Raw genomic sequence first — 26,540 nt, 5'->3', positions numbered from 1 at the left:
AGTTCAAGTAAAGTTGGCCCCACCCATGACCAAACCCACATTCTGGTGTATGGTCACACCCCTTTTCCAGCTACAGTGCCCAAAATTCTCCCGGATCTCTTCAGATCCTAGCAACGCCCCTGTTTATTACGAACTTGCGGTAATACATTGCGCATATAAGTAATGCAAGAATTGTGAATTAACTCATATCTCAATGAGGTGTGTTTGCACCATTATGCACAATTAACACATACATTCAAGCACAATATAATCATTGTGTGCATTATTATCATTAGGTTGCCTATTTTCTGCTGGCCAACAGTTCCCAGTTAATATCGGCTGTTCATGTTTGTGTCTGTTTGCAAACATGTGGCGTGTTCGACCCGGCCCCTATACATTATAATGGAGCCAAAAATGGACCCCTCACCCTAGAGTCAGCAGACCCAAGGCAGCCAATCAGATATCCCTCCTGTCTAGACTCACCCCCCCCCCCCACACACACACACACACACACACAAACACACACACACACACACACACACACCTATCAGAAAGCCAGCACAGCAGCCATTTTGCAATCTGTGTTTGGCTTCTGCGCTGGCAGATCAGGGAGAGCGGGCTGCTGATAGAGATAGTGTTAGTTAGACCTGTGTTCTGTGTCCCGTGTTCTGTGTCCTTTCTGTTGTCATAAATGTTAATATTGTGCACATTTGTACATAATTGTGAATTGTTGTTATCATAAAGGTTGATGTTGTACACATTACCTAATTCTGTAAAATTTCATGAATCTGTTTTTAAGCAGATTCTCATAACCTTACCAGTCAGCCCAGATACACTTTTAATGCATTCTTAAGTATTTATTTATTTTTAAATAACATAGTTAAGAGCAATTACTTAGTCTACAAAGAGTGCTTATATAATAAATGTTTTCTGTCATTCATTTCAGGCCTCAGTAAAATGTAATAGCATTTAGGGAAGAATATGCAGCCCAGTATTCCAATACTTGAGGCCAGTATAGCAAATATCTCCACAATGACCATTTGTTTCCCCTTACTGCTCAGGTAGGCCGGGATGGCACCGATCCAGACACTGCAGAACACCAGCATGCTGAAGGTGATGTATTTGGCTTCATTAAATATGTCAGGTAATGTCCTCACCATAAAGGCCAGAACAAAGCTCACAGCGGCCAGAAGTCCCATGTAACCCACCATAATATAAAAAGCCAGAACAGAGCCTTCATTACACTGAACGATGGTCTTCCCAGGAAAAGAGTGAAAATCATACTCTACAAATGGAGGAGAAACTGACAACCAAGTAATTCCAGTGATCACCTGAGCACATGAGCAGACTAACACCACTGTAATAGGCAACTTGACTCCCAAATACTTCCTCCAGACTGATCCGGGTTTGGTGGCTTTGAAAGCAATGCAAACCATGATCGTCTTGGCCAAGACTGATGATAGAACAATAGTGAAGGAGATCCCAAAAAACACTTGGCGTAGCAAGCAGGTTATATCCGCTGGACGACTAAGAAACAGAAATATGCTTGACATACTCAGCACAAGGCACAGGAGAATAACAAAACTGAGGCTCCGATTGTTAGCAGTGACTATGGGAGTGTTCCGGAAAACAACAAATAGTCCAGTTATTAAAATTGATATTACAGAAAATACTGGGGAACTTACAATAAACAATAGGGCTACATTGTCTTGAAAGTATAGAAATTCCTGAGGTTTGGGAACACAAACATTTTTTGCTTCATTTGGCCAATCATCATCCGGACATGTCTGGCAACTCTCACTGTCTAAAAAAATGAAAAGATGATTTAAACACACACACCCACACACACAGGCACACATACACACACATACACACACATGCACACATTGTAAATCATGTGCTTGCTTTCCTAATATTTCACATATAATGGCAATTTTAATAAGTTTTGTTATGACTTATAATTTGGCAAAAATCTGTTAAATAATATATGTTTTCACACCTATGATTTTTTGTGCATAATATATTTTCACACGCATGCCCATAAATTGTAATGCATATTCTTATCTAGTTTTGCCAGAAGCTACATCAGGGGCTTGCATCAGTAGCACAGCGTGGCCCGCCGGATTAGACCCCTCCCCCATAGTGGGTAAATGTGACCTCGGATACCGAACAGCAATATCTTAACTCTTTTGCTCTGATATTTATGTCTCCTCTGGGCATCTCCTTCATTACTACTGCTGCTTGCACGGTGTATTTACTTCTCACTCGTGATTTCTTGGTTGTTACACTTCACGTTGGTTGTGTTTTTTTGGCTTTTGGCATTTCGTTTCTTTCAACTTCACTTTGAGAGACTATTTTTCTTGCACTTTTGGGTTTTATTTGTTAGACGGTGGTGGGATCTACCTTTCAGTGAACTTCCAGAAATTTACTCAGCAGCACTGAAAAGGCTTGGTGTTTCTTTAACAGTTTCACAGCATCAGAACTTTTTTTTTAGTTTTTCTTACCCAAGCCTCATTTTTAGCTGCACAGAAGCTAAGCTCCGCCCCATAAAGAAATATGCCTGGGCATGTTTCCCCTAATGCTGTGCAAAGCATGATGTAATTTCTGCTGTTTTTTTAATTTTTTTATTTTGAATTTGAGATTTGAAGTCTAGTGCGCACAGTTGGGAGGTGTGATCAGGACACAGGACGGTTGGAAGTGTGTCTCCTGCTCCTTGTCACCTCCTTTCAACCAAAAAGATGGCTGCCCCCATGAAAACACAAAGATGTCCCTGTTCTTTTAAAACAGGGTGGGTAAGAGGATATATTACCTATCTATTTTCATTAGCATAACTAATGTAACTTAATGACAGTATGGCTGTTTTGGCTAAAGTTCTCTTTAAGGGTACTTTACACTTTTCAAACCAGTTATTAAAAGCAAGGCAGCAAATCAGCGTTGATCTTAAAGCTTAAGAAAACTGTGCAATAAAAAGAGGTAAGTGAAATGGCTTCAGATTCTCTTCAAACTGTTGCAGTTAATATCTTCAACATTGCTGTTAATGCGGTCTATCCTCATAATAGCTTGTTTGAGGCCACACTGCTCAAAGTAGCAATTCATTTGTCCTGTCCAACATGCTTAATTGATTTCTTTTTTTTTTGGGGGGGGGGGGGGGGTTGTAAAAAAAATATATGCTTCATGTACACCTTTTGTATCCCACAGTTTTGTACATTACAAACCATGTTTGTATTACTTTCCTCTGGTTACTCCACTTTCATTCCAGTCCCATAGACCATAAACAGGTTAGGTGGTCCCTTCAAAGTGGCTGCAAATTCACTGCTTTTGCTATTTTTCACAACATACCTAGAAAATGTGGTGATTGTAAGATGTATTGAGGCTTTGCTTTTAACCACTAAAAGTTGCCCCCTTTGATATCAATGCTATGGGCTAAATTATTTTGCTGTAAATTTGCTTAACCATTGGCTGTTCTCGAGAATATTCTCATGAGACTGCCAGAGGAATTCTTGCTCATCCCTATTGGAGATTTGCCGGTCTGTTTTCTTGGTAGGCCGCAGAGACAGGGTGCTATGCTATACAATAGCTTATTCTCTATACAATAAAGTATCCAATAAAGTAGCAAAAGAAAATGTTGACAGTAGATGCTGACAATGCAGCTAATTGAGGAAACGGTGTCTTCCTGTGCTTCCTGACATACAGAAAGGCAATTCCAATGGCAACAGAAAACAGATATTGGGGACCATGAGTTACAAAATGCACAACAATTTTATTTAATTCACATCACAGATACAAAGGTAAGGTGCATGGCCTGACAGCCGTTTCAGGAGTAACGCTTGCTTCTTCAGAGACCAGCACCAATAATAAAATGGAGCACCAGTTTAGAGGTTTAAATAGCCAAGAAAAGAAGGAGATTGATCACTTGAAAGCTGACCCACTATCAGATGAGTGCTGCACAGTGAGCACCTCCTTGAGCTGTCCGACCCACACTGAGGACATAGACTATAGACATAGACCTCCACAATGTCCCCTTCTGATCTGGAAAGGGGAGGAGCACTTTTTTCAGGAGTGCAATGGCTCTGTGTAAACAATGTGAACATGAGTGGATGGGTGTGTGTGGTGCTCGCCTTGAATTCCTGGATCTGATCATCTTCCCCAAGGATGATAAGCTTTTGAGTAGGTGGTTTAGGATGCCCATGGCCATCAATTTTATACTTGCTTACTCCAGCAGCAATCACCTCTGTCATGGATTGAATTCTCTTCCCTTTAGTCAATTCCTGAGATTCAACGGAAATAATTGTAGACAGGAGCACTTTGAAAGGCGAAGTAAGGAGTTGGGGAATAGACTACAGGCAAGAGGGTACCCCCTTATCTGTCCTAGCAGAGGACTTCAATATGGCCAATGCCAGACCTTGGGAGTCTCTCTTAAAATGGAAGGGTGGAGAAGGTAAAAATCAAAGGGGAGAAGGTTCTGTCCCCCAAAATCAAAGTCAAAATCAAAATATGCCCTGCATCTTTGGCTTCTCCCCGAAGTCCAACAGATAAAGAACTAGCATTTTGAACAACTGGTCTGATTTGAAGGATAACCCTGAACTTAAAACAGTGGTTAGTGAGAAACCACTTATATTGTTCCATCCAGCACATATGGTTGGTGATCTGGTGGTAGGTTATGAGTTCAGGGTACCACGTAAATTGAACTGGCAAGAAAAATTGCGTCCAACGGGCAATTTCAAATGTCGCGATTGCAATAACTGTGGTCAATTCACCCTTAAGTAAAATAATACAGTTGGTTGGCTACAGATTGCAATAAGGGAGTTTTTTCACTGCAGATCAAAATGTGTGGTCTATGTGGTCGTCTGTCCATGCGGGAGATTTTCTATCGGTAAAACGACGAGACAGCTGTGTACAAGTTTTCAGGAGAAGGTAGAATGAAACAGGGAAAGGAGCAGGGAGATTGATAGCTCATGTTAGGCAAGTTCATGCAGCCAATCCTAATGTGCTTAGGTTTATGGGCCTTAAACACGTAGCTACGCCTCATAGGGGAGGCAACAGGGATCAGTATCTTCTAAAGGAAGAAGCACAGAACACCGTTTTGTGTGGAGACTCATGCAGTCATTTAGGGTCAAATGAACATAACAAACTTCACTGCTTCATTGAGGAACACTGATGTACTCAGTTGATCAGTATCAGTAATTTATAATTGATGAATTATTTGTGCTTGCTGATCTACCATTGATTGAACAGTAATGGTATTTGTAATGCTTTCTTTGTCTTTCCTTCCTCTCCTTTCTCATAATTTCTCTCTCTTTCTTTCTTTTTTCCTGTTTTCTCTTTTTTTCCCTGTCTTCTTTCTAGTTGCTTTACTGTGATTTCCTTTTAGGACTTTTTCTCCCTTTCCCTTGTTTTTCTTGTTCTCTGCTTTTTTCTCCTCCTTCTGCCCTTGATAATTGTAATGTAAGGTTTTACAGATGGGGGCTGTTCCTGCTCCTCCCCCTTCACTGCTCCTGGTCTTGGGCTTCATAATTGACTGCTTAATGAGTGCTAATGTGTTTTATTGTTGTCATTTCTATGGTTTTTAACTGTAAATGTCAATGGTTCTACTGTGTTTTACAAGTGTGCCTTTGTATCTTCCATACAGGGGACTTCTGGCTTGAGTGTAGTTATTGTTACCTTAATTATGCTGACATGCAACTGCCTACTGATACCGCCCTCTCAGGAAGTGCAGACTGAGAGGAGGTCACAACTGGATTGGATGAGAGCCTGTCTATGGAAGAGATACTCCAGTGGGATGGACCCTGAAAGGGGCCGTCCCCTTTCTCCCTCGATGTGCATCGGGTGGATCAGGGTTCTTTATGCATCACACGTCCGGTAGTGGGATGGTTTTCAAGAGATAAGTCTCCAGCTCTTCTTGGCTATTTAAACCTGTAAACTGGTGCACCTTTTTATTATTGGTGTTGGTGTCTGAAGAAGCGAGAGTCACTTGCAAAATGACTGTCAGGCCATGCACCTTGCCTGTGTATCTGTTTGTGATGAGGATGGAATAAAATTAGTGTGCCCGTCTAGTGCCCTAATTTCTGTTCTGCTGGCATTCCAATAAACGTATTAGCTTGTCAAAGAATTATTAGAAAATTCACTGAGACTTTTATGTTCCACTAGCTGATGGCCTGGCGTTGCCTGGATGTATATTTGTGTGGTGTTGACTCTGCCCACTTTTTCTAAACCTAACACACAATTACTCAATGACAAAGTTTGTTAGAGTTGTGGTCTTTGGTATCAATAATTTGCATTGAAATGAAACAAATCTGATTGGCTGTGGCTCCAACCCCTTTTTTAAATTTAAACCCCAGTCAACCAATGACCAACTGTACCAGGTTTGAGGCTTGTGCCGATAACAGTGCAAGAATGGCAGCAATTACATATTCCCCTTGAAAATCAATAGGTGAATTTTAATTGGCTTGTGTAGGCTCCACCCACTTTTCTGAATATTAATCCTAGTCACGCAATGACCAACTGTGCAAAGTTTGAGAACCCTAACTTTAACAGTGTAAGAATGGCTGCTGTTTACATTTTCCAGTGAAATTTGTATTTGTCTCCGCCCCCTTTTTGGTTACGGGAATAAAAAGTATCCTTTATGATATTCCAGGTAATGTACTATCTGTGTCCCAAATTTCATTCAAATCCGATCCGCTATTTTTGCGCGACCGAGTAACAAACATCCAAACATCCGACCTTTCCCATTTATAATATTAGTACAATTAATATTGAAGAGGATCTGTAATTTAAAAAAAAATCCCTCAGGGAATACTTACCTTAGGAGGAGGAAGCATCTGGTTCCTAATGAGGCTTCCCTTGTCCTCCTACGTCCCTCTGTTAGCCTGCCTGGGTTCCCCCGAAGTGCGTCGAGGTAAATATTTACCTTCCACGATTCAGTGCAGATGCACTAGCCGATCTTCTTCTGGGTTAAATAAGGGGGGGGGGGGAACACCGAGAGCCCGATATGGTGCAGTAGGTTTTGTAAAATGGATGGAAATTAGTATAATGAGATTTATACTCAGAAACAAGGGTTGCCCTCCAGGCAACCACTGTATAAGCAGGTGGGGAGATTAGACCTGTCCCCACTCAGGATTAAGAAGTCGCTCTCTGTAGTTCAGAAAAAAGGGGGCCAATCCCCTCCACCAAGGGTGGACAATTTTGTGTAGCACGGAACAGAGGCGCCAAAAGAGTAAAACAAGATAAAAAAATCTAAAAAATGGTGGGGTGATGGGTGGATCCACCTCTCCCACAAGCAAACAAGAGAGAATGTTGATTTTTCAACACATAAAGAATTTTTATTCATACACTCCAAACAGTCCAAACAGTTTTTCTTCTGGGTTAAGGCAGAAATAGCCGAACCCGATCTCTTCACTCTACTGCACAGGCATGAGTCCTTTTGTGCCTGTGCAGTAGAGCGGATACCATCGGGTTCGGCTATTGCCACCCAGTCCGAACAAAGATCCGCTACTTTGCCTGAGCTGGATCCCGGAGAGGTAAATAAATCAAGCTTTGTCAGGCTTGTCAGGGGATGATTCGGGGGAGCCAGCGCTGCATTGCCTGCAGCTGCAGGGGATGGGGAAGCCTCATTAGGACCCTGGGGCTTCCCCCACCCGAGGTAAGTACCCCCAGGTGATTTTTTTTATACATTATAATTATTAAATCATACATTATTTATTAAGTCTCCAGCCACCACCACTGTTCAAATTGTGTTACTGTAACAGGCTGGAAGTAGAATAAGAAAAGGCGCATCGGTATAACAAAGTTCATGCATAGCAGAAACCTCAATCCGTACATTATAAAAAAAATAGAAAAAATAAATGCCGACATGTACCCATAATGACCGATATTTCTCCATCTGAACATGGCACACAGTCATAGCAACAAATGTGATATCCTTCCCTCATTTTTTTCCTGGTCCCCGGGAGACAAGGTTCAGAACAGCGGCCTTGTGGTACCTAAGATAATATAAGATGCAATGTAAGTTAAAGGATGACAATTCAATAAAGAGAAATGGAAGCTGTTTAATGATATAGAAAAATCAATATTTGGTTACATCACAATTTACATTTTGCACATAATACAGCAGACCACAGGAATTCTAGGAGGGATTCATCTTTTACTGGGGCACTTGGTCTACCAGTAAGAATAAACATTTATTGGGAAAGTACAGTGCACTGCTGGCTCTTGAGAAGGGGGGGGGGGGGGGGGGTCATTATTGTGGATGTGGATTGGTTAGGGTTAGCCATTTGATAGGAGAGGCAAAACACAAACTGGCACACTAGGGCCGTATGCAATTCACTTTTTCTCCTGAGTTTTCTCCTAGGAAATAATGTGTCCTCTTCTATTTAGAATAACTTTTCAGCACTTTGCAATTCAAAAAGTTACAAAAAGTAGGTGAAAAGTACGTTCAAAACTATTTGACGCTGACATTCCGGAAGCATAGGCAACCTAGTGAGGTCTGAGCGCCTTGTATACGCGGCCAAGGGCTGCTTTGATGTCTTACCTATGGGAAGGCCTTTTTATTACTTTTAATAAAGAAGTTTTATGTGGAGACTGATCCGAGGAGCGTGGATTACTGCATATCAATACGTGCAAACTGACAAGCAGCTATCCGGTGAGTGAATTCACGAGGGGGGAACGCTGTTTCTATCCCCATTGGTGAAAGCACGTCCCTCTGGAGTGCAGCACGAGGTGGAGATTGCAAATTTGTCCAAACAGTGCTGAGCACTATGTGCGCTCTCTCTACTTTGTTTCCATTGTAGGGGTCTTATCTCTGCTGGGGAATAGGACTAAGTAGGCACAGCAAGTATTTGTGAAATCCCAAACTATTTTAAGTATGTTCTTGTTTGTTGGGGATTTAAAAGGTATTTTATTGTCAAGGGAACATATGCAAATCGTTTTTTTTTTGCTGCATTTTCTCCTAGTGATATTTTTATAACTTGTCATAAGTTGCCTTTTAAGCCACCAGCAAGCAAGAAAATACTCAGAATAAATATGATAGTACTTTTTCACTGACTTCTGGAAACTTTTTCAATTGTAAAATGCTGAAAAGTTAGCTTAAAGAGAACAAAAAAATAATTTCCTAGGAGATAACTCAGGTGAAAAAGTGAATTGCGTGTGGCCCTAAATGTCTTTTAAAGTGTAACTGTCGGGCATAAAATCAAAAAACAATTCTTGATTTTTATCTGGTAAACAAGTAATAAGGATGCTAACCAGGCAATCCAAAAGTTACATCTCTATGACTTTTCTTGCTGATAATGATCATTCCCCAGTTTACCTGACTCTTATTTGGTACATTGTCGCAAAAAGGAAGTTGCAGGGCATGCTGGGTTTTCCTTTTTTGCTTCTGTACATTAGTTAAGTCTGAGGGGAAATAAAGAAGCAAAAAAAGACAACCCAGCATGCCCTGCAACTTCCTTTGTGCGGCAACGTACCAAATAAGAGTCAGGTAAACTGGGGAATGAGCATTTATAGACAAGAAAAGTAATAGAGATTTTAACTTTTGGATTGCCTGGTTAGCATCCTTATTACTTGTTTACCCAGATAAAAATCAAGAACTGAAGAATTTTATGCCCGACAGTTACACTTTAAGGTACCAGCAAGCAAGAAAATACTTTTACAGTAATTTTGAAGGTACTTTTTCACCTCCATTTTGATACTATTTCAGTTGCAGAGTTCTGAAACGTTAAGTTAATCAGAACATAGGCCCATATGCAATTAACCTTTTCTCCTGTATTCTTTCCTAGGTGAAATTTTCACACCTTGTAAATAAAAAGCTTTTAAAACCACCAACAAGCAAAAAAAAAAAATACTCAGAATAATTATTATAGAACATTTTAATCTACTTTTTGGTACTTTTTTCATTTACAAAGTGCTGAAAAGTAATAATAAAAAAAAGTTGAAACATGATCTCTTAGGAGAAAACTCAGGAGAAAAATGAATTGCATATTTGGCCATAATGCGGCAGAATGTCTCTCTACTGGCCACTGAGGCACCATGGAAAGGGCTACAGAATGGCCAGGCTTATCTTGTTTTTCAGTGGAAAATACAGTGTACACAGGCCTGAGATTGCAAGAATGACCAGTACAATTATAATCATCATTTTATAGGTACAGCATAGTTCCATGTAGGCAGCTGCCAGGCTTTCTTTAACCACTTCAAGACCACAGGCTTTACTCCCCCTAAAAACCAGGCCATTTTTTTACAAAAAGGACCACTGCAGCTGTAAGGACTCACTGCAGGGACACACGTCAGCACATAAGTGATCCCCCTCCCTTTCCTCCCCACCAACAGAGCTCTCTGCTGGTGGGGTCTGATCGCTCCCCCAATGTTTGTTTGTTTTTTGTAAATATTTATTTATTTTTTAATAAATCTCCCTGATTTTTTTAAATTATTTTCTACTCTCCCACCACCATCAAATCACTGTAATAGGCTGTCATAGGCTTCAGCCTATCAGCAATAGGCGGTCCTGGGGCTGCCGCCATGGCCACGCCCATCACCGTGACACGGCCGGCAACTAGTAAAAATGTAACTGCTGCAAAACTGAACTGAGTTTCAGACATTATGTTTCTTACCGGGATTGTAAACTGTACAACTGCCAAAGCAATTTTTTCTTTGTTTTTTGCTGTTACAGTTGACACAATAGGAAATTGGTGATTCTATGTAATGGCAATAAGGACAGTCTAAAAAATGGCCCCCAGTTTCCCCACCTATGAAAAACAAGGCCATTAGTCATGAAATTCCCTCCATGCAAAAATAATATGGATCAAAATGAAAGTTTGATTAAGGCACTGTCTGTAATATAAACACTACAATGGATAAGATAATGAATGCTAACTCTGACTTTGGTGGCCAATCAACCAACCAATTTGATTATTATTATCGAATTGGTTGAAAATCGGTGCCGCCAAGTTTTGGTCCGAAATTGGTCACATTAATCAATTGTGCCTGGTGCAAGATCTCGGGCGAAGTTGGTTGATTAGGTGTTCGGCGGTACGGCAGCCAAGCTGACTTCGGAACAAGTGGCGAAACGACGAAACCCCCACTTTTGCCGACGTAATGTATGAATGTGCCCCCCATGTGTTCATTTATACATTGCCTGTCCTGTGTCAGCCTCTGCGTGGTGTCCGTTACCTCTGAGCGGCCTCTGTACATGCCACTGGTGCATAGCGTCTAACATCGGCACTGAGAGCCACCCGGAGGTTACGGACATTTAAGGCTGACACGGGACAGGTAATTTATAAATGCACACACGGGGGGGCACATTTATACATTATGGAAGCAGTGGCAGGGCGGGACAGGTGAGCTCTGCTGATTCACTTAAGATTTCATGCTGAAATCGGATAAGAATCGGCCTGCAGTAAATGTGCAGCTTCAACAAAAGGTGGTGTACACACGCACTACAAAAGGAAACGACGGGTCCGCCGAACCCTCCCGCTGGGTGGTCTTTAGCCGACAGTATGCGCATGTGTACGCGCTGTCAGTGGACTGTTAAGGCTGTTTCTGAACGATCCGCTCAGTAGTAACATGTACACTGTGTAAGGATTAACAGAGTAATCAAGCAGCTCAGGGTGACCCAAACCACTAGGAATGTATAGGGGGATAAAAGAGACCAAAAAGCCCTCCTACTAAAAAACAGTGTTTGGAGTGATTTGCCTTCTTAAAACAGAAGGAGATTTGCACTAATTCATCTATAAGTGAACATTTGTGGATGCCCACAATGCATCACTACTGAATACGCAAATGATCTCTTTTCACCCCTGTAAGCCAAGCTCGCATCCAGAACCGCTGGTGTATAGCAAGCCTATAGCTTTACATTTTACACAGCCATATCAAACTCACATGTAGACAGCCTGTTCAGACTTTTGGTCTTCATCAGTACATGGCAGGAATAAATATGGCTATATGCGATAGGGCAAATAGCTAACAAAGTGCAGTCCAGGGTGCCTAAATCTTGGTTTTCACTGTGTAAATATCTACATGGATCCTCAAGCTACTTTCAACAACAGACTAGTGTAAATGTACTCTTCACTTCATGAGACTCTCACAAAGACACACCATATTCTTGTGTAGGCCTCTGGCTTACACCCACAGGTGTAGGGTAGTTACCCCCACCTCCTTGTAGGCACTGGAGGTGAGGAGGAGCCCCTTTTTCCCTGGTATGAACATGGGCTTTTGGGGAGAGGAGAAGGCTTCACCGCCCCTCTCTTCCAGAGCCCCCCCATATAACGGACCATGCATGATGGTATACCTGAGGGAGCTGAGCCTTATGCATTCCGGGCTCTGAATTATGGCTAAACCTTATTCAAAATTGTTAATAAGGACAAATGTAATGAGAATTGTGCCTATACTAGCCTGCATGGGCGTTAAAGAGGCTTATGTGAGGGGACCCCCGCTATCAGGATTTTTTTTAAATGTATACAAACATGGAACTCAATATAAATTAAAGTGATCTGCAACAAAATGTAATTTTGCCAGTTTAAAACCATTGTTCTTAAAAGATAGCATGTATGGGTTTTTTTTTTCAATAAACCACGGAAGTTGGCAGTATTGACTTAAATGTAAATGATGGAATTCTGTGGAACTTGATTGCTCATCCGTAGATGTATGTATTATTTTGAGTATTGCCAGATGCATTTATAAACATTTTCACTGAACAAGAAAAAAGAAGAAGAAAAAAAAAAGAAAAAAAAAAGAAAGAAAGTTTAAAATATTATTTTCATTGTACGTCAAAAGAGGTTCTTGCATCTTTGTGGAATGTTGACTCGTATACGTTGCTCTTGGTAACACTTGCCTCTGACACAATTAAAATCTGGTCTAGTTTATGTAGATATTATTAATATTATCTATTATCTATATATATAATAGACTAAGTGCCTCAACCTTCAAGCAAGAAGAAGAAGTAGCGCCCTGCCCCCAGGGCCGGTCCAAGCAAGAAGAAGGGGCTGGTCCAAGCAAGAAGAAGAAGTAGTGTCATATCAAACCAAGGGCAAAGAGGGATGATTTGCATATTCAGTAGCAGTGCATTGTGGGTAACCACAAATGTTCACTTATAGCTGAATTATTGCAGATTTGCTTCTGTTTTAAGAAGGAAAATTACACCAAGCTTTGCTTTTTTTAGTAGGAGGGCTTTTTGGTCTCTTTTATCCTCCTATATACATTCTTAGTAGTTTGGGTCACCTTGAGCTGCTTGGTTACTCTGCTGTACTGGTCCAAGCCCTATATCATACAGCTATATCACTCCCTGCTATGTACTGATGAGGACCAAAAGTCTAAAATATGCTGTCACATGTGGGATTGATATGACTGTGTAAAATTTAAAACTATAGGGCCTGATTCACAAAGCGGTGCAAACTGTTTTGCACGGGTGTGCTAAACAGTTAGCACGTGAAGGACTGTTCGTGAACTTTTGCGCACGCAATGTGCTGTGATTTGTGGCAAATTGCAGCACTTTGCGTGCGCACAAGTCTGCGTCCTACGCTAAACAGTTTGCACAGCTTTGTGAATCAGGCCCATAGGCTTGCTTGACTTACCAAGGGTGAAAAGGAATAATTTGCATATTTAGTTGCGGTGCATTGTGGGTAACCACAAATGTTCAGTTATAGCTGAATTATTGCAATTTTCTTCTGTTTTAAGAAGCCAAATTACACCAAGCTTTGATTTTTTTAGTAGAAGGTTTTTTTGGTCCCTTTTATCCCCCTATATATTCCGAGTGGTTTGGGTCACCCTGAGTTGCTTGGTTACTCTGTTGTATTGGTCCAAGCCCTATCTCATACAGCCATATCAATCCTTGCCATGTACAAATGAGGGCCAAAAATCTGAAACAGGCTGTCACATGTGGATTTGATATGACTGTGTAAAATTAAAGGTTACTAGCTGACCCGCGGCGTAGCATACGCCGCATAAGAGGGTAGAGGGTAGGAAGGGGGTATTGGGCACAACAGCAAGGAGGGGGGTTGGACCCCCCCCTCAACTGGGTCCCACATGTGCACTCCCCCTCCAGCTTAAGCTCAGCAGGAACCCCCCTCACCTGGGTTCCCCATGTGCGCTCCCCCTCCTGCTTAAGCACAGTAGCAGCCGCCACTATTAGTAAGAGGCTGCGGGTGGGGATGACTCACCTCTTCCGTGTTCCATCGTGCGTTCCACTGTCGTCACTTCCTGCAATGCCGCACACTGTATTGGTGTAATTTGCCTTTTTAAAACAGAAGGAAATCTGCAATAATTCAGCTATAAGTGAACATTTGTGGTTACCCACAATGCACTGCTACTAAATATGCAAATTACCCCTTTTCCCCCTTGGTAAGCCCAGCAAGCATCCAGAGCCGCTGGTGTATAGCAAGCATATAGCTTTAAATTTTACAAAGTCATATTAAAACCCACATGTAGACAGCCTGTTTCAGACTTTTGGTCCTCAACAGTACATGGCAGAGACTGACATGGTTGTATGAGATAGGGCTTGGACCAGTACAACAGAGTAACCAAGCAGCTCAGGGTGACCCAAACCACTCGGAATGTATAGGGGGGTTAAAGGGACCAAAAAGACCTCCTACTAAAAAAAGCAAAGCTTGGTGTAATTTGCCTTCCTAAAACAGAAGGAAATATGCAATAATTCAGCTATAAGTGAACATTTGTGGTTACCCACAATGCACTGCTACTAAATATGCAAAAAATTCCTTTTCACCCTTAGTAAACCAAGCAAGCATCCAGAGCCACGGGTGTATAGCAAGCCTATAGCTTTAAATTTTACACAGCCATATCAAACCCACATGTGACAGCCTGTTTCAGACTTTTGGTCCTCATCAGAACATGGCAGGGATTGATATGGCTGTATGAGATAGGGCTTGGACCAGTACAACAGAGTAACCAAGCAGCTCAGGGTGACCCAAACCACTTGGAATGTATAGGTGGATAAAAGGGACCAAAAAGCCCTCCTACTAAAAAAATCAAAGCTTGGTGTAATTTGCCTTCTTAAAACAGAAGAAAACCTGCAATAATTCAGCTATAATTGAACATTTGTGATTACCCACAATGCACTGCTACTAAGTATGCAAATGAATCTTTTTCACCCTTGGTAAGCCAAGCAAGCCTATAGCTTTAAGTTTTACACAGTCATATCAAACCCACATGTGACAGCTTATTTCAGCTATTTAGTCCTCATCAGTACATTGCAGGGATTGATATGGCTGTATGAGATAGGGCTTGGACCAGTACAACAGAGTAACCAAGCAGCTCAGGGTGACCCAAACTACTAAGAATGTATAGGAGGATAAAAGAGACCAAAAAGCCCTCCTACTAAAAAAAAACAAAGCTTGGTGTAATTTTCCTTCTTAAAACAGAAGCAAATCTGCAATAATTCAGCTATAAGTGAACATTTGTGGTTACCCACAATGCACTGCTACTGAATATGCAAATTATCCCTCTTTTCCCTTGGTTTGATATGACACTACTTCTTCTTCTTGCTTGGACCAGCCCCTTCTTCTTGCTTGGACCGGCCCTGGGGGCAGGGCGCTACTTCTTCTTCTTGAATGAAGGTTGAGGGATTTACTCTATTATATATATAGAAGATAGATAGGCTTGCTATACACCAGTGATTCTGGATGCCTGCTTGGGTTACTAAGGGTGAAAAGGAATAATTGACATATTTAGTAGCAATGCATTGTGGGTAACCACAAGTGTTCACTTATAGATGAATTATTGCAGATTTCCTTTTTTTTTCAAAAAGGCAAATTATACCAACACAGTGTGCGGCATTAGAGGAAGTGACGACAGTGGAACGCAGGCTGGAACGCGGAAGAGGTGAGTCATCCCCGCCCGCTGCCTCTTACTAATAGTGGCGGCTGCTACTGTGCTTAAGCAGGAGGGGGAGGGGGGGTTCCTGCTGAGCTTAAAGTGAACCTCCAGACTAAAAATCAACTCAGCAGAACTGAAAAGGCCTGGTGTTTCTTTAACAGTTTCACGGCATCAGAACTTTGTTTCTCTTATACAAGCCTCATTTTTAGCTGCACAGAAAAAAACTGCCCGGGCAGTTTTCCCTTCATGCTGTGCAAAGCATGATGGGATTTCTGATGTTGTTGTTCTCGTTCTGCTGTTTTAGTGCAAATTTTTTTTTTTTTTACATTTTGAATTTGACATTTGAAGCCTAGCTGGGAGGGGCTATCAGGACACAGGACAGTTGGAACTGTCTCATGCTCCCTGTCACCTCCTTTCAACCAAAAAAGATGGCTGCCCCCATGACAAAGATGGCAGCCCCCATGAATCACAAACATTTGCCTGTTCTTTTAAAACAGGGTTGGTAAAAGATTATATTACCTATCTATTCTAATTAACATAACTAATGTAACTTAATAACAGTATGTTTGTTTAGGCTGAAGTTCCCCTTTAAGCTGAGGGGGAGTGCACATGGGGGACCCAGGTGAGGGGGGGGGGGGGTTCCTGCTGAGCTTAAGCTGGAGGGGGAGTGCACATGGGGGACCCAGGTGAGGAGAGGGGGTTCTTCTGAGCTTAAGCTGGAGGGGGAGTGCACATGGGGGACCCAGGTGAGGAGAGGGGGTTCTTCTGAGCTTAAGCTGGAGGGGGAGTGCACATGGGGGACCCAGGTGAGGGGGGGTTCCTGCTGAGCTTAAGCTGGAGGGGGAGCACACATGGGGGACCCAGTTGAGGGGGAGTGTGACCCCCCTCCCCGCCCCTGTGCCCAATACCCCCTTCCTGCTCTCTACCCCTTATGCGGCGTATGCTACGCCGCGGGTCGGCTAGTTATTATTATTAATACTATTATTATGATTATTATCAGAATATCCTGGCACTACAGCTATGCAGACTTGTATGCTTTTTGAGCAGTCTAGCCTCTTAAAGGGGTTCTTTCGCGAAAGAAAGTAGGCAGTTAAAAAATTTGACAGATGACAGGTTTTGGGCCAGTCCATCTTTTTAAGGGGGATTCTCAGGGCTTTCTTTGTTTTCAACAGCATTTCCTGAACAACAGTTGCAAAATCTAACTGACATAATAGTGTGCAAGTGAGTAGGGAGGCCGGCTGGTATCTTGCTATTTTGGCAGTTAAACTGCTGTTCAGGAAATGCTGTTGAAAACAAAGAAAGCCCTGAGAATCCCCCTTAAAAAGATGGACTGGCCCAAAACCTGTCATCTGTCACATTTTTTAACTGCCTACTTTTTTTGCAAAAGAACCCCTTTAAGGACCACAAGTTTATACCCATCTAGTGACCAGGCCATTTTTTACAATTCCGCACATAGGCATAGGTTTAATGGTTTATTGCTCGGTCATACAACTTAGCACCCAAATGAATTTTACCTCCATTTTTTCCCACTAACAGAGCTTTCTTTTGGTGGTCTCTAATTGTTGCTGCAATCTAATTTTTTTTATTATTAATAAAAGATGATCTTTAAAAAATAGAAAAAAAAAAGAAATGATTTCCTTTATCTGCCCCCTAAATTAGCCCTAGACTGCGATACATACACGGCGCTACACATACAGTACAGAGGCATCAGCCTACGATAGGGATAAGATTGTGAGCTGTTGGAAGGGACAGCTAAGTGACAGGGATGTCCTCAGTACAGTGTCATGTCTTGCAGACATCTTTCAGTGAAATGTGTGCTAATCCATACAGGATTTATCCTGTGTTAAAATGAGGTAGGACAGCGCCACCTATTGACCACTACATTACATTGTTCTAAGTTAAGTTCAGCCTTTCTGTTACTCCTCCTCCTCTGTGACCTCATGCACCAGACAAGAAGGGAGTAGCCTTCTAGAAGCTGCCATTTTCACATGCTCTCTGCTGAGGAATCTTCTCCGTGCTTCCACTAAAGGCTGCATAGCCGGTAAGGCATTCTTTCTAGTTGTTTTTTATGAATCTGCATGATTATTACTAGCTGTAGGCATGCAGTATGTGTATTTCTGTGTAGACAACTAGTTAGTTGTTTTCTGTATAGTGAGGCCTAGTCAGCTATCCATGCAGCCATGTTGCTGTGTGCACTAGTCTATCTACTGTATGCTGATATGTGATATGTTTATATGCAGTTCATGTACTTATTGCATCCTTTCTGTTATTTGTTTACAGTTTCACACCAACTTACTTCAGCTCATTAAAGCTACAGATCATACCTGGTCTCAATTTATTGAGTAGTAGGAGGGTGTTTATCTGCCTGCTAAGCTCCATACACGCCCCAGGGGTACACGTGGTAGTGAGGACAGGACAGTGAAACGGCTGCTACCCGCGAGTGGAACCAGACCGGCTAGCTTCTCAGCCAGTGAAACGCTGCTACCCAGTGAGTGGAAAATAAGATACTGACTACAGAGACAGTTATACTACCACGCAGCTACGTGCATATCAGTACGCAGCAGTCTCTACACAGTCAAGATCCTTCACAGCAGCATCATGTCAGAAAGCCAAACTTCTTCTTACAAGACAAGGTCTAAAGTCAGTCGCTCTACAAGATCCTCATCAGTCAGCAATGCGGCCGCCATTGCTCGCGCAGAAGCTGAAGCTGCAAAAGCACGTGCTGCCTTCGCAGAGCAAGAGATGCAGCTAAAGCTGCAACAAGCGACACTTGAAACTGAAAGGGCAAAACAGCAAGCAGCACTAGAGAAGCTCTCAGCACAGAGGGAAGCTGCTGCAGCTATTGCCAAAGCAGAAGCCTTAGAAGCACTCATCCACCCAGACGACGAAAGACACAGCAGGCCAGCCAGCCTTGATCTCGCCCATCAGGATCCCCTGCAGCGCACTTCAGATTATGTCCATCGACATTCCAGAATGATCGACTCTTTCCTGTCAATGGAAGATGCTCAACGGGACCTCATCGACAGATCTCATCAAACTCAATTCACAGCCCAGACAGAAAACCAGAATAAGCCTCCAGCCAGCAAGCCAGAAGTCAATATAGAAAATGAACTGATTTCAGAGCACCTGACACCACGTCCGGAACTTCAACCGGCACATAACGTTCCAGGAACTTCTCCTTACACGCCAAATAGGTATGAGACATTTCGACCAAAACGAGAGACTACTGACAGGTATGATTACACACCACTTTCTCACTATGGCAACACACCACCATCTTTCCCTGCTCCTGCTCAAACCAGCATGGACATTGTTAAGTTCCTCACACGGCGTGAGCTGGTTGCCAAGGGACTTGTGAAGTTTGATGATCACCCTGAGAGTTATAGGGCCTGGCGGTCCTCCTTTAAGAACACAATTAAAGATGTTGAACTGTCCCCTAGTGAGGAGATGGACCTCTTAGCTAAGTGGCTAGGGACTGCATCTGCTGAGCATGTAAAAAGAATCAGGTCCATTAACATAAGAAACCCAGCAGCTGGACTAAAAATGGTTTGGGACAGACTTGATGAATGTTATGGTTCAGTGGAGGCTATAGAAAACTCTTTGTTTAAAAGGATAGAAGATTTCCCTAAAATAGCTTCCAAAGGCTTGCAGAAACTCAGGGAACTTAGTGACTTGTTAATGGAACTTCAGGTAGCCAAATCTGAAGGTGATCTGTCAGGCCTTGCATATTTTGACACTGCCAGAGGTGTTAACCTCATAGTACAAAAGTTAACCCCTGGCTTACAAAATAAGTGGGTTAAATGTGGTTCTAACTATAAGAAAAAATACCATGTTTCATTTCCTCCATTTTCTGTGTTTGTAGACTTTATACATGATCAGGCTAAGATAAGAAATGATCCTAGTTTTGATTTTGCACTAACATGTACTTCTGTTCCAGGTCTTCCTTCACACAAAGCTTCAGTGGCAGTTCACAAGACTGAACTGTCTTCCCCAGACTCTCCCCACAGGTTTGCTGGCTCCTCCCAGGCAGCAAACAAAGTTAGAGACCCTGGTAAGCAGTGTCCTATACACAGAAGGCCACATTCTCTGCTGAAATGTAGAGGCTTTAGAGAGAAACCCATTGAGGAACGTAAAGCCTTTCTTAGAGAGAATAGCATCTGTTACAAGTGCTGCTCATCCACCACTCACTTTGCCAAGAACTGCAAGTTTAGTGAAAATTGTAAAGAATGTGATAGCACAGATCACAACACAGCACTACATCCTGGACCAGCTCCATGGACTTTACAACATACTCACAGCACAACCGAGCATGGCGGGGAGGAGGGTGACACTCCTACAGTTACATTAGAGGTCACTCCACAGTGCACAGAGGTCTGCAAAGGAACCACAGGTGGAAGATCCTGCTCCAAAATGTGTCTAGTCCGAGTCTACCCAGCAGAACAAAGGGACAAAGCAGTCAAAATGTATGCCATTCTAGATGATCAAAGCAATGGGTCTCTAGCCCACCCAACCTTCTTTGATATATTCAATGTTAAAGGCCCCAGCTCTCCATACTCACTAAGGACTTGTGCAGGAATTGTGGAGACGGCGGGGAGAAGAGCATCTGGCTTCCAGATCGAAGCTATAGATGGAAGCATCTGCTTGCCCTTACCAACTCTAATAGAGTGCAACCAGATTCCTGATCATAGATCTGAAATTCCTACTCCAGATGTCGCATTACATCATGCACACTTGAAGCGTATAGCCCACCTGATCCCAGAACTTGATCCACAGGCTAAGATAATCTTGCTACTCGGGAGGGATATCCTACGAATCCATAAAGTGAGAAAACAAATAGATGGTTCCCATGATGCTCCTTATGCTCAGAAGCTAGACCTAGGATGGGTCATAATAGGTGAGGTCTGCCTAGGGCGTGTGCACAAGCCAGATACAGTTCATAGTATGTTCACAAGCACACTAGCAAGTGGGCGCCCCTCACTTTTCCAACCATGTGTCAACAACTTTCTCATAAAGGAGCTACCATGTGCCTCCCATCTACCTTGTCCCTTCACAGATGTCTCTAGTGACAATGATGCCTGTGACAGTGACCAAGACCACTTAGGATGCAGAGTCTTCCAGAGGTCAAAAGATGATAATCGGGTAGCATTATCTATTGAAGACAAGCAGTTCTTGGAAATAATGGAACGAGACTTTGTGAAGGACAGCACTAACAGTTGGGTTGCACCCCTTCCCTTCAGAACTCAGAGAAGACGCCTACCTAACAACAAAGTACAAGTGCTTAAACGTTTCTCTTCTCTCAGACGTAACTTCCAAAGAAAGCCAGAAATGAGAGAACACTTCTTTTCTTTCATGCAGAAAATATTTGAGAACAATCATGCAGAGATTGCCCCACCCCTTAAAGGTCCTGAAGAATGCTGGTACCTGCCAATTTTCGGAGTATACCATCCAAAGAAGCCAGGTCAGATCAGAGTAGTGTTTGACTCTAGCGCCAAATTTGAAGGCATCTCCCTAAACGATGTGCTCCTGACAGGCCCTGACCTGAATAACAAGCTACTGGGGGTACTTCTCCGTTTCCGCAAGGACACTGTCACTCTGATTGCCGACATCCAACAGATGTTTCATTGCTTCCTTGTTAAGGAGAAGGATAGAAACTTCCTCAGATTCCTCTGGTTTAAAGACAATGACCCTTCAGAGGACATCATAGAGTACCGCATGAGAGTACACATATTTGGGAACAGCCCCTCACCTGCAGTTGCTATCTATGGACTCAGACGTTCTGCTCAAGAAGGAGAGAGAGAATATGGGTCGGACACAAGACAGTTTGTAGAAAGAGACTTCTATGTAGATGACTGTTTGAAATCATTACCTTCCAATGACTCTCTAATCAGTCTCCTCAAAAGAGCCCAAGACATGTTTGCCTGCTCCAACTTGAGACTTCACAAGATTGCTTCAAACAGCAAAGAAGTTATGGAAGCCTTCCCTTCTGAAGATCATTCTAATGACCTAAGGGACTTGGATCTGGGGTCAGAAACTTTACCAGTCCAACGTAGCCTTGGACTTCTCTGGGACTTAAAATCTGACACCTTCACCTTTCAAGTTAGCAAGGAAGAAAAACCTTTCACACGCAGAGGTGTCCTATCTGCAATCAACAGCCTGTATGACCCTTTAGGATTTGCGGCTCCTGTCACTATCCAGGGTAAGGCCTTGCTCAGAGATTTAACCCGTGAAACTACTGACTGGGATGTTCCATTGCCTCCTGACAAGAAGAATCTGTGGGTAGAATGGAGAAACTCTCTAACAGCTCTGTCTAGCCTTAAAGTTGCACGCACATATGCTCCTGTGCCATCTACAGATGTCCAAGATCATACACTTTGTGTATTTTCTGATGCTTCAGTTAAAGCCATATCTGCTGTCGCTTATCTTAGAACCATAGACATTAAAGGACAATGCCACATTGGCTTTGTTATGGGCAAAGCAAAACTTGCACCACAGCCTGAGCACACGATACCCAGACTAGAACTTTGTGCAGCAGTCCTAGCTGTTGAAATGGCTGAGCTAATCACATCTGAGATTGACATTGACCTTAAAAAGGCTGAATTCTACACAGACAGCAAAGTAGTCTTAGGCTACATCTACAACGAGTCCAGACGATTCTATGTTTATGTCAACAACAGGGTGCTACGGATTAGGAAGTCCACCAGTCCTGAACAGTGGCGTTATGTGCCCACTGACAACAATCCTGCAGACCACGCTACAAGAGCTGTTGCAGCAAGTCATCTCAAGAATACAACTTGGTTCACAGGTCCTGCATTCTTGTGTAATTCCACTCCAGCAGTTCACCAGAACAACATGTTTGAACTAGTGGATGAAGACTCAGACACTGAGATCCGTCCACAAGTGTCTGCACTTCACACAGTGACACTCTTCAAGTCCTTTGAATCTCATCGCTTCAAGAGATTCTCTACCTGGAAATCACTTGTTAGAGCCATTACCTGTCTAGCTCACATAGCCCGATCTTTTCAAAGAACCAATTCGAATGATGCTAAGAAGTGCAAAGGTTGGCACCACTGTCAAGAGGTATACACCATAGCAGAACTCCAGCACTCCAAGAACTTCATCATTCGCACTGTACAGCAGGAAATCTACACCAAAGAGATTGCCTGTATCACTAACAGCAAGTCTATCCCTAAAGACAGCTCTTTAAAGAAACTTGACCCATTCCTTGACAAGTACGGTCTACTGAGAGTAGGAGGTAGTCTTAAGCAAGCAAGTCTAGAGCCTGATGAAAGGAATCCTCTGATAATTCCCGGTCATCATCATGTTACAAGATTGATTGTACAACACTACCACTTCCAAGTCAAGCACCAAGGAAGACTGTTTACAGAAGGAGCTTTACATACTGCTGGATTGTGGATAGTTGGGGCAAAGAGATGTGTGAGTAGCATCATCTTCAGTTGCATCACATGCCGTAAACTTCGTGGTATGCTACAAACACAGAAGATGGCTAATCTGCCTGCTGATAGGCTCAGTATGGATCCTCCTTTCACCAATGTTGGACTTGACGTATTTGGGCCTTGGTCCGTCACAGCACGTCAAACTAGAGGAGGTCAAGCAAACAGTAAACGCTGGGCAGTCATATTCACCTGTATGACCATCAGAGCTGTTCACATTGAAGTCATCGAATCTATGGATACTTCAAGCTTTATCAATGCCCTTAGACGGTTTATTGCAATCAGAGGTCCTGTGAAGCATATTCGATCTGACAGAGGCACCAATTTCATTGGAGCTGCTAAAGAACTACAGATCTCTTCCAATGTTGATGCCAAGATTGTGGAAAGATACCTGAGTGATCAGGACTGCACTTGGACTTTCAACCCACCTCACTCCTCTCACATGGGTGGAGCTTGGGAGAGGATGATCGGCATAGCCCGAAGAATCTTGGATTCCATCTTTCTACAAGTAGGAACTGCAAGGCTCACTCACGAGAGCCTGGTAACCTTCATGGCTGAAGTCACAGCTATCATCAATGCTAGACCTCTGACTCCAGTTCTTAGTGATCCAGAAGAACCATTCCTTCTCACTCCTGCAACCCTCCTTACCCAAAAGACTGGCAAAGTGAGTCCTCCTCCTGGTGAGTTCAGCACTAAAGACATGTACAAACGTCAATGGAAACAAGTGCAGTGCCTTGCTGACACATTTTGGGACAGATGGAAGAAACAATACATCTCTACTTTGCAACCACGGAACAAGTGGCAGACTGTAAGGCCCAACCTGAAACCCGGCGATGTTGTTCTTCTAAAAGACTGCCAATTGCAGAGAAATGAGTGGCCTCTAGGACTTGTCACCAAGACGTTTCCAAGTGAGGATGGAAATGTCCGCAAAGTAGAAGTAAAGGTCTGCAGACAGCAAGAGACCAAGTTGTTTCTCAGACCAGTGTGTGAACTCATTCTCTTATTATCCCCTACTGAATGATAGTGGTATCTGTTGATACCAGACGGGGAGTGTCATGTCTTGCAGACATCTTTCAGTGAAATGTGTGCTAATCCATACAGGATTTATCCTGTGTTAAAATGAGGTAGGACAGCGCCACCTATTGACCACTACATTACATTGTTCTAAGTTAAGTTCAGCCTTTCTGTTACTCCTCCTCCTCTGTGACCTCATGCACCAGACAAGAAGGGAGTAGCCTTCTAGAAGCTGCCATTTTCACATGCTCTCTGCTGAGGAATCTTCTCCGTGCTTCCACTAAAGGCTGCATAGCCGGTAAGGCATTCTTTCTAGTTGTTTTTTATGAATCTGCATGATTATTACTAGCTGTAGGCATGCAGTATGTGTATTTCTGTGTAGACAACTAGTTAGTTGTTTTCTGTATAGTGAGGCCTAGTCAGCTATCCATGCAGCCATGTTGCTGTGTGCACTAGTCTATCTACTGTATGCTGATATGTGATATGTTTATATGCAGTTCATGTACTTATTGCATCCTTTCTGTTATTTGTTTACAGTTTCACACCAACTTACTTCAGCTCATTAAAGCTACAGATCATACCTGGTCTCAATTTATTGAGTAGTAGGAGGGTGTTTATCTGCCTGCTAAGCTCCATACACGCCCCAGGGGTACACGTGGTAGTGAGGACAGGACAGTACAGCGCTGCTCTAGATTGCAGCGCTTTACGCATCTTTGTTTGCTTTTATTTTTGTTAATTTGAGCCTGTAGCTCCAATCGCGACTGGCAGGCTAATCGCAGTAGCCTCTCTCTGTTTACTGCAGGGAACGTGCAATTGCTCATTCCCTGCAAATCTCGGCTCTTACAAGGTCACACCACATGGTGTAACTGAGTAACGAGAGAGACAACATGCAGCTGCCATCCTGCGTTAGGCAGTTACAGAATGGCTAGCGTGACCAGTAAGCACTAATGCACGTTAAAGTGGATCTAAACTCAAAACTCCCTCTCTGCTCTAAAAGATTCAACATAGCATTATAACCTTTAGGGGAAAAAATCTCTATTACAATTTATGGAATTCTTAAAAAAACCTGGAAGGTTCAATTTGGTATCACTTTCCTGGGAGCTCAGAAAGGGTTAAGCCTCAGTGTTTCCTGTGCAGGCAGAGAACCCTGTGCTCTCATTCACAACTGCTGCTAAAAGCTAATTGGGCCCTTTGGTCCAGCTGAACAAACACAGAGCACAATGCAGTGAATATCTTTAGCAATTATATGCAGAACAGAGACTTTTTATTGTGTGCTGTGTAAGAGTTCAGGTGTGATTTAAAGGTATAAAGGTATTTGAGCACCTGGGTGCTCCTGAGCTATATTAATATATAAATTGAACCCCCCCCCCCCCCCCCCCAAAGAGCAGTTCATAAGTACTGGAGCCTTTTGGGCTGGTTAGTGTGTGTTTACATACCTGTGCAAAGCTGCTCCATAGCTCCCTGTCTATATGAGGGCATCAGTCTTCTCTCTCCCTGTACTACAGAGCTGTAGGTTGAAGTATCTATGGTGATATCACATGACACAAGAAGCAGAAAGATGGATTCTCTAATACCGATGGGTGGGCTACAGAGAAGCCCCCATTAGTAAGTAAATCCACACTGCACACCCAAAAAGCCCTCAGCATTCATGAACCTCCCTTAGGTGGAGGATCATTTTTTTCATTTGTTATATGTGTTTAACTAACTAATTGTTGTAGGGTGTAATTGTGTGATTTTGTACAAACAGTGTCACATTATAGCACTACCGCTGTGTTGACATTTTTGTTGCACTTAAAGACCATGCAAATGCTACAATATGTGTTGCTGTGTATCCCCTGCTTGTATATATTAAGTTTAGAGCCTATAAGGATTTTGAATTAATATTTGTTTCCCCTGACTTTCCTTGGACTGCATATTTCTATGCCTGCTGGTTGGCCAGGTAGGCTTCTACCCAGTGGTAGCTCCAGCTTCAAAGTAATTGGGGGGGCACACAAAGGGGGAGCAATGGCTGGTTGATGGGGCCCATTTGGCTGATCAAAATGGATGTTTGTATGGCAAGCTTTAGCTAGTTTTGCCTAATTCAGGTAATAAAAGTAAGACTAACTACACTAGTTCAGCAATGATAGGAACCAAATGTTAACATCACAAACTAAGGCTTTTGAGCAGAGCAGATTGTCCAAATGACGGTGGAATTATTGGAGATATGTTACCTACAGATGTACCAGTTTGCTGGCATGCTTTAATCCTTACTTGGTAGCAAGCTGCTCCTGTGTGGACAGATCA

At 42.8% G+C, this 26,540-nt stretch overlaps 2 protein-coding genes across 2 annotated transcripts; one reads left to right on the top strand and one right to left on the bottom strand.

Annotated features, from left to right (window-relative positions):
* Positions 1 to 308: 308 nt before the first annotated feature.
* Positions 309 to 12,243, bottom strand: LOC137551602 (vomeronasal type-2 receptor 26-like). Its single transcript, XM_068271355.1, has 4 exons — positions 12,112 to 12,243; positions 7,835 to 7,958; positions 898 to 1,783; positions 309 to 402 (listed from the first exon to the last, which is right to left on the bottom strand). Exons 1-4 carry the CDS (start codon positions 12,241 to 12,243, stop codon positions 309 to 311), a joined length of 1,236 nt encoding a protein of 411 aa, XP_068127456.1.
* Positions 12,244 to 22,555: 10,312 nt separating this feature from the next.
* On the top strand, positions 22,556 to 24,880 carry LOC137545259 (uncharacterized). Its single transcript, XM_068266380.1, has 2 exons — positions 22,556 to 24,555; positions 24,795 to 24,880. Exon 1 carries the CDS (start codon positions 22,642 to 22,644, stop codon positions 24,262 to 24,264), a length of 1,623 nt encoding a protein of 540 aa, XP_068122481.1. The 5' UTR covers positions 22,556 to 22,641; the 3' UTR covers positions 24,265 to 24,555; positions 24,795 to 24,880.
* The last annotated feature ends 1,660 nt before the right edge of the window (positions 24,881 to 26,540 follow it).

Source organism: Hyperolius riggenbachi, chromosome 1 (genome assembly GCF_040937935.1).
Source record: "Hyperolius riggenbachi isolate aHypRig1 chromosome 1, aHypRig1.pri, whole genome shotgun sequence".
NCBI classification, from domain to species: Eukaryota; Metazoa; Chordata; class Amphibia; order Anura; family Hyperoliidae; genus Hyperolius; species Hyperolius riggenbachi.
The sequence above is the reverse complement of the archived record's forward strand: the minus strand, read 5'-3'. Positions and strand labels throughout refer to the sequence as shown.